At 37.0% G+C, this 13,888-nt stretch overlaps 1 protein-coding gene across 1 annotated transcript; it reads left to right on the top strand.

The window, feature by feature from the left end:
* Nucleotides 1-177: 177 nt before the first annotated feature.
* ARMT1 (acidic residue methyltransferase 1) lies at nt 178-8,044 on the top strand. The gene is made up of 5 exons (XM_058169470.1): nt 178-296; nt 1,431-1,536; nt 4,353-4,588; nt 5,681-5,846; nt 6,240-8,044. Exons 1-5 carry the CDS (start codon nt 232-234, stop codon nt 6,996-6,998), a joined length of 1,332 nt encoding a protein of 443 aa, XP_058025453.1. The 5' UTR covers nt 178-231; the 3' UTR covers nt 6,999-8,044.
* Nucleotides 8,045-13,888: the final 5,844 nt, after the last annotated feature.

The raw sequence follows: 13,888 nt of genomic DNA, 5'->3' as shown, positions 1-13,888 counted from the left end.
CCTCTCAACTCCCCCCACCCCGCCACCTAAGAGCGCGGAAGAAAAGCTCGCGCCTCGCTGTCAGGTGACCTCACGTGGCTTTCTGCCTGGCTTCCTCTTCCCGCCCCGACTCGCCCGCAGCCTTCCCGTGCCTCGCCTTTTTGACCAATAAACGCACCAAGCCAACCCGCCAATAGGAAGGAGAGTTGTCTCGGAAGTTGCGCAGCCGCAGTCGGCGGGGCTGAGGTCATAATGATTAAAATGGCGACGCCGCAGTTGGTGGGGTTACCGGCTTCTCTTACGGGCAAGATCAAGGGGTGCGTTTCTTTCCCTCGCCGGCTCCTTGTAGCTTGGAAACGGGAGGAAGGGGGTGGGCCGGAATAAAGCGTTGGGATTGAGAAGGTTGAAATTGTGGCGTGTCACAACACGAGGAGTTTCTTCCCGAGTGTTTCTGGAAATCCTCTTTCCTGCTCTGCTTTGGGGCTGCTTGTTTGAATTGCGAAAGCTCTCAGGATTTTGGGGGGGAATTGCAATCCCAAAGCAATTGGGAAGGCATCAGGTTGCGGAAGACTGCCCCAGTTTGCTTATTGCTATTTTCGTCTAGATTCTGGTGACATGGCTTAACTTACCCATGCTTAATTGAACTATGGTGTGCTCAGTGTTCAATTCTTGTGAGTTTGCACGAGCCACTAAAACCATAAACGAAACCCAGCCATTTGGGCCAATGCTACAAAAATATCTGCCTTAATTTAAAAGTGGCCACGTATAAATTAATCAGCTGTGCTTATGATCATTAAATTACTGGTGTTAAAATTAAGCAAATGTCACTATTGCTTTTTTGCATAAATTATAAAAATGCCACCCTGATAGATAACAGCTTGGGCTTGTTCCCAATTTTATATTTGTATTTATTGAAAATGTATCAGGAATTTCATTATTCCAGTCAGCCAGTTCATTCCCAAGAATTGCTTTGGTGTAATGTGCAGGGCTAGAAACAGTGTGACTTACAGTCCTATCATAGGCGCAAAACGAACTGAGCGGCTTTGGGAAAATCACTCTCTCTGAAAAGCTTGCTGAGAAAATTGCAGAGACATGTATATGATCTGTTCAGACTGAACAAGATATATAGTGTATAACAAGCACATTTAAAAAATAGGGTAGTTAATTTTTTATTTTGAATGTTTGGACCCTTGATGGGCCTAAAATTAGTATATAATTTAAGTCTAAACAATTAGTTCATAGTATCAGAGCCCTCCAGCTTTATGAGGCACCCTTATTTTTAAAGCTGGAAGGCTCTGAGACTCTGAATAATTGGATAGACTTAAATTGTACACTAATTTCAAGCTTTTCAGGGGCCCAAACTTTAAAAATAAAATTCACATTCTAATTCATGTTGAATATTTGATAATGTTCAAGCTATTTACAAGCCTGAAATATTGTTTTTTTTATAGATCTTTTGCATATAATACCATTAAAGACAGGCTGCCTCTTATCCTGACTCGTGTTATTGATACTTTACATCGACATAAACATGAGTTCTTTGAAGAACATGGAGAAGTAAGAAACTTGACCCTTTCTGTTTTGTTCTTGTATGAATACAAATGTTGGCTTTGCTTACTGCTTTCTATATTTAGTTCTGCATAATAGTTTTCCTGTTTCAAATGATAAAGATGTATACTGCATTAGCCAACCTTTGTCTTGCTGAGCATCATCTCATTTATGTTTCAAATCTTTTAAAGTTTTCTAAACTAATCAACTCTTAGAATCTTATAGTAGGCCATTGTGCATGAACAGGTAAGTGCCTTTTATGATCTGTAATGGTTGCTAATTAATTTAAATGAATCTGAATGCTAATATCATTGGAAGAGGAAAATGTTTTTCTTACAGTGAATGGTGAACAGTGCTATTATTTTAGAATAATAATTTAGAAGTAGGAAATATAAATTAAAATAAATTATCTTACTGGGTTATGCCCCATGCCAGCTTTTCCAAATTAAAAAAAAAAGATTCAGATGCCTCTTTTCCTAGGAAAGATGTTTAGCTCCCATTTATTTTAGTCATTCCTTCATATACAAGATTCTCATTAGATTACATACCATATATCCAAGAATTCTTTCTAGCTCAATGATCAGCACTTTATAAACTATTGAAGTATGTAAAGGTTGGAAGGAATCTTTGAAATAATTTAGTCCAACCTATCTGACAGATATCCAGTATTGCAGCATCTTCAAGAGGTCACCAGAGGCTGATTTTTGGTCAGTCACTCAGCTTGACGATCCTCTTGAGGCTTGGTGAACTTTTATGTGGGTGTTTGCTATCCTCCATCTCTGTCATTTGCAAATGTGATAATCCTATTTTCTAATCCCTCATCTATCCAGATCAGTTATATATATGTTGAACAGCACAAGGGTTCCCAATAGTGGCCTGCAACCCCTTGCTTAATGATACCAATCACTGCTCTCCCTGTTTTGGTAGTTAAGCGGAGCACAGAGTGTCTTGGCTGGGGGAGGCCCTGAGAGGTCTAGTGCAGGCCCATGGCCAAACTGTAGCATCTCCCCAATTCACATATGGCATGCCTCAGGCCTACCAGAAAACTCCTCCACACAAGACACCCTGTACTCCGCTTCCCATCCCACTGGGTCCCCTCAGACCTTGGGCGTGCTTTCTCACCTGACTGGGTCCTAAATCTGATGTCTTCCATATTTTGTCTAGCTCTGTCATAGTTTTTCTTCCAAGCAGTAAATAAGTTTTTATTTCATGGCTATTATGATCTTCATTGTACGGTTTTGAGTGTAGGAAGGTCAAGTCTGTTACCCCTTCAATTTTTTTCTATGTCTGCACTGGGTTGGCTTTCCCTGGACGTAATCTGTCCCTTCTCTTCAGAGTAGAATAGCAGGCTGGCTTTTGCACCCTTTTTTTCCCTTCAAGAAGATATATAGAATCTTAAGTATTCAGCATTTCACTTCCTTTTATTATTTTCAGTAAAATAGCACACAGCCATTTCATCTTTTTACATTTTGAGATAGTGTTGTTCGCTTCATCTTTAATGATCTTACATTAAAGATATCTTCAGGCATTCTAAGTATTAAATCCAGCACTAAGTCTTGTTTTTGCTGATTGAATGTAGCATCTTCAACTTTACTTTCAGAGTATATAGTTTACATTGGTGTAATCCATTCAGTGACATTGATATGTACCACCATCTTTTAGATTATTGGAAGAAGATATTTGTGATAAATATTTGTGATTTATCTTCTTAAAACACATGTTGATTTCTCCCGCTTTGTTTCATATGCTAGAACCAATTTTTCATTTAATTCCAAATAATACTGTACTTAAATTTTAGTATTTCAGTAACCTAATACTTCCTCTGCATTTCTGACTGGATCACTATAACAACAATTAACTTGCATTGAACTCAAGATTATTTTATCAATTTTTGGGACTGTATCTGAGTAGAGGTAGTCCTCAACTTACAACTGTTCATTTTTAGTAACTGTTCAAAGTTAAAACAGTACTGAAAAAAAATGACTTATGACCATTTTTCACACTTATGACCATTGCAGCATCCCCATGGTCACATGATCAAAATTCAGATGCTTGGCAACTGACTCACATGTAGTGTCCCAGAGTCATGTAATCATCTTTTGTAACCTGACAAACAAAAGTCAATGGGGAAGCTGCAGTGATTTACATAATAACTGGGGCAAGAAAAGTAATAAAATGGGGCAAAACTCATTTAACAAATGTCTCACTTAGCAACAGAAATTTTGGGCTCAATTGTGGTCAACTGTCAGTATTATGCTGGCATTGCCCTGATTGTAAATGACCATTTGGCAAAATACTAGAATGTGTTGGATTTCCTTCTTCAATGAATTGTGTTTAATCTAATCCCTTAAATATGACCTGCCTGTTGTGGATGAGCATTTTGAGTATGGATATTTTCAATACTCTATCTCATAGCATCATTGGGATGTTCAAACCTACCACCAGCACAAACTGATGATTCATGAAAGATACATTTTAATTTATCATTGTCTTATTGTTTGCCACTGCTCTAGTCTTTCAGTTTATGTAAACATTAAGAATAAAGACCCCTCTTTTAAAATCTATCACACTTTTATTTTCCTCTTGAGGCCATATTTATTCACTTGCTTCCATGTTCAGCATAACACAAATACTCATTTGGTTATTAGTTTAATTCATTATGGTCACTAAAATGGTTGCCATACTGAGCTTTGGGTCTGGATATTTTTGAGTCTCAATACCAATATTTTCAATATGCTTAAAACATATTATTAAATATATTTTATTACAGTGTAAATTTAGTAAGCGTAAACACTTGAATTAGAAACATTTTCACTTTATTTTAGAAAGGCATTGAAGCAGAAAAGAAAGCTATAGGCTATCTTTCCAAGTTGCGGAATGAGTTGCAGACAGACAAGCCGCTGATTGCATTGAATGATAATCTCCCTGATACCCCTCTGTGGAACCAGTACTTAGAATATCATAAAAATGTATCAAATGAACCACCAAGCTGGTTTCAATCTCCTTGGTTGTATACAGAGTGTTACATGTTTCGTAGAATTCATGAAGCTGTTATTCAGAGGTAAGCTTGTATGATCTTGTCTGTTTTTGTTTAAATATTTGAGGAAAAAGATACATAAAAATTACCCTCAAGTCAAGCTTGATCCATGCAATTCCCTCAGCCACACTTCAAAAAGCGCTTGCCTTTTTCCCCGAAGGCTATCTTGATTTTCCATTCCAGAGAACAGCCCTAAAATTCCAGTATTAACTGGGTTCAACTTGTTTTAGATTTTGAGATCATTCAGGGTTGTATTAAATACAGGGGACTAATAAATATCATTAATCTTAGTAATGGCTTGCTACAAATATTGAAGTACTCTCTTTGATTTGTACAAACTGGTAAAATTAAGCAAATTTGATGTGGTTTCACTCTTGTCTAAAGTGAGCCTCCGAGTTCCATTAAAACCACATCCTATCATGGTGACCTTGAGCATGGATTCAAACTCACCATTCATTGAGACTTAACTAGAGAAGGACTTTGTCATAAAATTAACCTGTTCAAAACTGCAATATCATTCAGGATTGCATGTAAAGTAATTCTGTTTGGTAGTTCAAGTTAAAATAGAAATAATAATGAATTTTCTCTCTTGCTTATTCACTCATGCAAAGATGCTAGGTAGCCCTGTTCCATGTTCTCTTCTATGTTAGATACAATGGTTGATCAATAGAGTAACATGAGTTTATATATGCCTTTTTGAGAAATATATCTTTTATTTAAGCATTCCTTTATTTTAGCCGATGAAAACCGATAAGGAACAGCAGCAACATTAAGAAGTGGGGAGAATTAAAACGATTTTAACTTGTTTAAGTTAAAAAGATGTATGTCCGTACCCATTTCAACCTTATTATGATCAAATGAAAGATCTTTTGTCAAACATGGAACAAAATAATATATGCTCCCAGTATGTATTGTTATTGAAAAATAATACTAGGTATAATTGAACATGTTAATATAATCTCATGCTGTGCATTTCTAACAAGATTCATTTAGTCAAAAGTAGTTAATAGGATGTTCAATGTAATATACAGTCTGAAAGAAAAAAATTTTAATATATATGTGTGTTTTAGATGCTAATTATATCAGAAACTAATCTAAAGAACATCCTTTGTTTAGTCCACCCATCGGCAACTTTGATGTATTTAAAGAAGAAAAGAATCATGCTTTTTTTGAATCTCAGCAAGCCATGATTGTTTTATGTTCTTGTCTCCAAGAGATGTTGAAAAATACAGATGGCTTAGATGAAAAACGTTTGAAAGAGGAATTTTGTAACCTAATTCAGGTAAAACTGATGCTTGTTTATATTTCCATATTTTGAAAACAGCAATACCATGTTTCCAGTTCCAAGAACTGCTGCAAAACTATACATACTATCAGAATTTTAAAAAGTTTGTTTTAGCCAAAGTAACAAATATCCCAACTGTTCAGAATAATGACTGAGAGCTAGGGATATGTAAAGCGTGTCTCGGGACTAGAATGGAAATGTTTTGATTTTGTTTTGGACCACACTGGTTCAATTATTTTTCAGAGATTTGGGAGGAAGCTGTACAGTATATCATTTCCCCCTTCTTTGCAAGAAATGCAGTTTGCTTTGGCAGGCTATTGGATTAAGTTTAGCAGATCAACGAATTGTCTATTTACCAAAAATTAACAAGCTATCTTTTTCTTTTTTTAGGTTTCATTATGGGGCAATAAGTGTGATCTATCCATTTCAGCCGGGGCAGATAATTCTCAGAAGTCTGACCCATTACAATCTGTGGAAGAATTTAAAAAATTCATCTTGGTGGATCACATGGAAAAACTTTGGTCACTGCTTATAAACAAAAAGAAAAACAAAACACCAACTAGACTTGACATAGTCCTGGATAATGCTGGCTTTGAACTTATTACTGATCTTGTTTTGGCTGATTTTTTGATATCCTCAGAATTGGTTACTGAAATTAATTTTCATGGAAAAAATATTCCATGGTATGTGTCAGATACTACAAAACGTGACCTGGATTGGACAATTGGACAGATGAAGGCAGCTAATCATAAATGGATGGCTAGATGTGGTGTCTCCTGGGAGGGCTATCTGAAAAATGGTGTTTGGATTTATCATGATCACACGTTCTGGACTTTGCCACATGAATTTTCTAGTATGGCTCAGATTGCTCCAGATTTATACACTGAATTACAGAAATCAAGCTTAATTATTTTCAAAGGTGATTTGAACTATAGAAAGTTAACAGGTGATCGAAAGTGGGAATTCACAGTGCCATTCCATCAAGCCTTGAACAATTTTCAGCCTGCACCACTCTGTAGCTTAAGAACATTGAAATCTGATACTCAGGTTGGTTTGAAACCTGGGCAAGGTGAACAGCTCATGAATATTGACCCTGAGTGGATGATAACTGGTAAATATGGAATAATTCAGTTTGATGCTACTTCCTGATAGTTTTGCAAAGTATGAAGAATGGCACTGTGCTAAAAACCGATTAATGGTCTAATTTGGAAGGCCACTGATTTTCAGTGTGCACTACTATTTTCTTCCATGAGCCATGCTGTTATTTTAAAGTGGTATGCAATTGTGACCTCTTTTAAATCATCAGAAAAGATCAAATTTGTCCTCTACTGTACTTTATTTTTAACTAATATAAAACAAGAAACAACAGCCAAAGCTATTACATTAGTTGACATGTGTTTGACTCTGCTGTGTTAACAAAAAACACAATGCTGCTTGAGCTTAATCTTGTTCAGAAAAAAAGGATGTTAAATAAAATGACTTCTCAAATGGCAAAACTAAAGGCTTTGAATTAAATTATCCAATATGAGAACTGCATGCGTTGTTGCACAGTATTAAAAAGAAATAATCCAGTCGTGAGTGCCCTTGTCTCGTCAGGCTTGCTGTACCAATTAACACTGCAGGCAAACTGTGATCAGAGACAGCAGACTTTGTCATGATAGACTATCTGTCAAGGTGGTGGGACTACATCTTCACATCTGCCTGCTTCTCATGCTCATTTATATTATTAATGACATGAGAAGGGTAAAAAAATTCGAAATGAGTCCCAGAAATGAGGGAATGGGAGGAAGGGGAGGGGAGCGAGGGAAGGAAGGGAAGGAATCATCGTTAACAGTCATGGGGGATATCTATTTATACATTGGACTGTTCAATTGTCAATTCTGTGTCAACAATTTAGAGACTCTAATTATCAACTGCAAACCTTACTATTCACCTCGTGAATTTTCCTCATTTCTTCTAATTGCTGTTTATGTCCCACCACAAGCCTGTGTAAACAAGGCATTACGAACTCTAGCTGACCAAATCATGGAGGCTGAAGCCAAACACCCTGATTCACTGGCCATTGTTTTGGGAGATCTAAACAAGGCAAACTTAAGGAAAGAGCTACCAAAATACTTTCAGCATGTCAATTGTCCCACCAGAGGCAAGAATACTCTAGACCATTGCTACACAACACTAAAAGATGCCTATCGGTCTTTACCACGTGCAGCTGTAGGACACTCTGATCATTGCATGATTCACCTTGTACCTGCTTACAGGCAAAGACTTAAAGCCATAAAACCAATAATTAAATCAGTGAAAACCTGGACGGAGGAATCAGAATTAAAGCTACAGGCATGTTTTGACTGCACTGATTGGAATATTTTAAAGATACCTCTGCAGACCTGGATGAACTCACAGATACTGTAACATCATATGTCAGCTTCTGTGAAGACCTATGTGTACCTACAAGGAACTTGCGAATACACAGTAACAACAAACCTTGGTTTACACCTAAACTTAAGCAGCTACGACATTCCAAAGAGGAAGCCTACAGAAAAGGTGATAAAATGCTGTACAATCAGGCCAGAAATGCACTAACAAGGGAGATAAGAGCAGCAAAAAGAAGCTACTCTGAAAAGCTAAAGAATCAGTTTTCAGCAAATGAACCAGCAAACATGTGGAAAACTCTTAAAATATCACCGGCTATGGCAAACCTCCTTCCCAGGCTGAAGGTAATCAACAACTGGCGGATGACCTGAATGAGTTTTACTGCAGGTTTGAAAGGAAACTACAGCCACCTATCTCCACAACCCCCATCTCAGACACACCAACAACAGCCAAGCCTCCTACAACTGACCCCATTTCATTGGGTTCACAACCCCTAGTGATCACAGAAAAGGAAGTGCAGGACCTATTTCACAGACAAAAGCCAGGAAAAGCTCCAGGCCCAGACAAGATAACTCCTTCTTGCTTAAAAGTCTGTGCTGACCAATTGGCCCCCATCTTCACCCATATTTTCAATAAATCACTAGAGATGTGTTATGTTCCTTCTTGCTTCAAATGCTCTACCATCATCCCAGTGCCGAAGAAGCCCACCATCAAGGAACTGAATGACTACAGACCAGTTGCTTTAACATCTGTAGTCATGAAAACCTTTGAAAGGCTAGTGCTTTCCTACCTGAAAACCATCACGGATCCGCTGTTAGACCCCTTGCAATTTGCATATCGAGCAAATAGATCAACAGATGATGCTGTTAATATGCACTACATCCTACAACATCTTGAGTCTCCAAAGACCTATTCAAGGGTCCTTTTTGTAGACTTTAGTTCAGCATTCAATACCATCATTCCAGACATTCTTCTAACTAAGCTAAACCAGCTACAGGTACTGGAACAGACTTGTAAGTGGATCACAAGCTTCCTAACAAACAGGAAGCAGCAGGTGAAGCTAAGCAAGATCACATCAAATACCTGTACAATTAGTACAGGGCCCCCCCAAGGCTGTGTGCTCTCCCCACTTCTCTTCTCTCTGTATACCAATGACTGCATCTCCAATGATCCATCTGTTAAGCTACTGAAGTTCGCAGATGACACAACAGTGATTGGTCTCATTCGAGACAATGACGAATCCGCATATAGATGAGAGGTCGAACGACTAGCCTTGTGGTGCAACCAAAACAATCTGGAACTGAACACACTCAAAACCGTAGAAATGGTGGAAGACTTTAGGAGAAACCCTTCCATACTTCCACCTCTCACAATACTTGACAACACAGTATCAACAATAGAAACCTTCAAATTTCTAGGTTCTATCATATCGCAAGATCTCAAATGGACAGCTAACATCAAAAACATCATTAAAAAAGGACAACAAAGAATGTTCTTTCTGCGCCAACTCAGTAAGCTCAAACTGCCCAAGGAGCTGCTGATCCAATTCTACAGAGGAATTATTGAGTCTGTCATTTGCACCTCTAACTGTCTGGTTCGGTTCTGCAACCCAACAAGAAAAACACAGACTTCAGAGGATAATTAGAACTGCAGGAAAAATAATTGCTACCAACCTGCCTTCCATTGAGGACCTGTATACTGCACGAATCAAGAAGGGCCGTGAAAATATTTGCAGATCACTCGCATCCTGGACATAAACTGTTTCAACTCCTACCCTCAAAACGACGCTATAGAGCACTGCACACCAGAACAACTAGACACAAGAACAGTTTTTCCCGAAGGCCATCACTCTGCTAAACAAATAATTCCATCAACACTGTCAGACTATTTACTGAATCTGCACTACTATTAATCGTTTCATAGTTCCCATCACCAGTCTCTTTCCACTTATGACTGTATGACTATAACTTGTTGCTGGCAATCCTTATGATTTATATTGATATATTGACCATCAATTGTGTTGTAAATGTTGTACCTTGATGAACGTATCTTTTCTTTTATGTACACTGAGAGCATATGCACCAAGACAAATTCCTTGTGTGTCCAATCACACTTGGCCAATAAAATTCTATTCTATTCTATTCATTCTACATATTAGGTAATTTATAGTCAATTGTTATTTCCTAAATAAAGCTAAATAAATTTATCCCATGGCTATTACAATAATTCAGCCGAAGTCTGGTGGGTGAGTTATAATGGGCATTAGAGAATTGTTTATCGCTGCTACTCAGCATTAACTCCAAGTATTTTGATGAAGGTTTTTATAAGACATAAAGTTTCTTTCAAACAGTTATTGTCTGTAGGCTTATGAGAATATTTTTATATTGCTTCCATCAATTCAGCCGATAAGGCAGATACCCTAACAGAACTATATATTCTGTATCTCAAATCAGAAAATATTTCTGAAACGAAGTTTTATTTTACAGTGATCTTTTGATTATTTTAATGGAAGTCTTATTCTATAAGTTGGGCCACATGGAAATACTGGAAGGTACAATCTGACATACAAAGCTTGGGAAGGTTATTTTGAAACAATATTCTTCCTTTTGAGTCTGTGCTCTCACCACCCTTTTTGGTCCTGCTTTAAGTTACTTAAATCTTTTCTTTTATGTATCTTTTCTTTTATGTACACTGAGAGCATATGCACCAAGACAAATTCCTTGTGTGTCCAATCACACTTGGCCAATAAAAAATTGAATTCTATTCTATTCTATTCTATTCTATTCCTCCCTTTACTTGGAAAAGAATACTTGGTTCACAAAATGATTCTGTTATTCTTAATTGAAGAAAATGGAATTGTTTTTGGTAATGTTTTATTACTTTTATCACTTGATAGCCATAACAGGAGTGGACAATATTTTCTTTTTTGTCTATAAAGGCTCTCCTTCCCTTAGAGATAGTCTGTTAGAGATTGTGATGGGCAGTGCTGAAGCAAGCAGCAGATGGAGACAGAGCCTAATGGAGGTTGTGATACTATTCTTTTTCTTAGTCTCCCCTTTCCTTCTCATCTTAAACAGCAGGACAAAGATAAGCTCTTTCCAAGACACTCAAGTTTTGTGCTTGTTTTATAATAACAACTGAGAATTGAAGGCAGTAATTTTCAAGTGTGCTTTATAAAGGAAGGAAGTACAGGACTGCAGACAGAGTTCAGACTGCATGAATAGTCTACATCTTCCCTAAAACCAAAAATCCTGCCCGCCCTGAATCTGAATTACCCCAGGAGCTGGCGAATGTACAAGTTAAATAATACAGGTAGTCCTCAACATATGGCCACAATTGAGCCTAAAGTTTCTGTTGTTAAGGGAGACATTTGTTAAGTGAGTTTTGCCCCATTTTACGTCCTTTCCTGCCACAGTTGTTAAATGAATCACTGCAGTTGATAAATTAGTAACCCAGTTGTTCAGTGAATCTGGCTTCCTCATTGACTTTGCTTATCAGAAGGTCGCTAAATGAGATCATGTGACCCCGGGACACAGCAATGGTCATAAATATGAACCAGTTGCCAGGCATTTGAATTTTGATTACATGATCATCAGGATGCTGCAAAAGTCGTAACTCTGAAAAATGTCATAGTCACATTTTTCAGTATCATAACTTTGAACGGTCACTAAATGAAGTTGTACATCAAGGACTACCTGTATTAGCAATTGTTTCATTTTTCCTATGTTTTTTGGCATTTATTTTAACAAGTTTTTAAAAATTTAAGCAATCCTTATAAAGTGTAACAAAAATATGAACATGAATTACAGCTAGGAAGATAGTTTGCCAGGGAGAATGCTTTTTGAGCCTATTAAAACTTGCCGTCAATCCTGGTGCTTTAAACTCTTCCACAAAGAAATGCAACTTTAGAAAGCACGTGACCACTCTAAAAGAGAACATGCCCAGATGTTCAAGAATTTCTGTGCTTCCATTGTACCTAATATGTCCAAAGGCTCTACAGTAGAAGCAAAATTAATATTAAATGCCTCATGCATTTAATATTAATTTTCATTATGATAAAAGCTATTGTATGTGACTGTATACAAGGCTTCTGTATATGCTCACTTACCTGTTTCTCAGTCACCAGAATGTCTCGTCTGTTGATTTATGCCAGTACTGTATGAGAAATTCTTATCTGAGCAAGACACTTATCAAGCCTTTTATCAATATGTTGCCTGTATGTGGCAATTGAGAACAGAAAGAAATATTTTTTCTTCCTGGCTGCATTAGACAAAAAGCTTATACACTCATTTTTTTGTTTGGCACTAATTCATTTTTGTTATTATACTGAATGCAGACAACGCATCAAATAATTTTAGTTTGATATTCCCTCTAAATGTTACCAATGCAGTATATAATACACCTAAAGCCATTTTTATTTGTACGCTTAGTGTGCCTTATTGTAAACAGAAATATTCAGGCACACAAGTATTTAATTGCTATATATTATCTGTATATAACAGTCCTATAATATTGAAATAGTTCTTATGCCACATGGAATCTTAAGTATGTGTAAATGAGTAAAACTATTACTCTATACTGTTCATGCAGTAGGAATGCATTTTGAGCTAATTATATTTGTCTTTTTTTTTAATCTAGAAAATTTGTAACTGATTATATTTGGATAGACTAATGGGCTTTCCACAATTTTCTTTTCAATTTTTAAAAAAACAGTGTAACTTCCTTTTATTCTTTGTTACATTTTTTTTGCCACTGCAAGCTTTTTCATGTCAGTATTTCAAACACAATTTTTCCTTAAATTCAAGTGCCATTGTTTCTAGATGACATTCAGTGGTTAACATCTTTTCCATTGCATGTAGGTGGATTTTTGATTCAGAAAAATTGAATGCTAGGTGAGTTTGATTGTATGTTGGTATTCATGCTGCTGCAGAGTTTAATGGAAGCAAAAGCACAAAATTAATTTCTAATGAAATTGTGGTGGAATTATTTTGCATATTTAATAGGTTACAACTTTGCAAAAGTCCATACAAGGTAACTATGTTTAATGGACAAAATAAGTCTAACAAACAGAAGCTATATACCCTTTTCTCTCTCTGCCTTTTAGACAGGAGTAGAGTTAAACGTACTCCATCACTTTATTTAATGCTATGTATCAGACCCAAACTGACCCTTCTTGCCTCTATAGAGAAAGCCCTGTGCAATGCCATCTAAACCAAACAATAGAAGCTCCTCACCTCAGCCCAAGGGCAGCTTTATAAGGGAATTGCAACATAGAGAAACCCCAACCTTCCATCTTCTATCAGCTGATCACCTCAACATTCCATCTCCTTCATCAGTGGACTTCCCTAAGCTCTGCTGCCCTCCTGCCCTCCTGCGCTCCATTTTGCCTAATAACAGAATGCCAAATATATTGACAAGGATCTGCCCAGAGGCTAGCAAATCAGATAGCTAGGATTTCTCTCCTTGTGGCCCTAAACATCTATAAAAAACTTCGCTTTCCATCCTTCAGAATCCCTCTTGTAAAGGTGGTACTCAATGATGGTTGTAACAAAACCTGGCTTTCTTCAATGTTGTGCTCCTTCAGATTGAATCCACAAAATTTACTCTAGTACTTAGTAAATGCTAAAGTTCTTTCTCTTCGCTAGGAAAAAAAAAGGAATTATATATTT

This window comes from Ahaetulla prasina, chromosome 1 (genome assembly GCF_028640845.1).
Source record: "Ahaetulla prasina isolate Xishuangbanna chromosome 1, ASM2864084v1, whole genome shotgun sequence".
Taxonomy (NCBI): Eukaryota; Metazoa; Chordata; class Lepidosauria; order Squamata; family Colubridae; genus Ahaetulla; species Ahaetulla prasina.
Note: the sequence above shows the minus strand (reverse complement) of the source record. Positions and strands in the feature narration are given on the sequence as shown.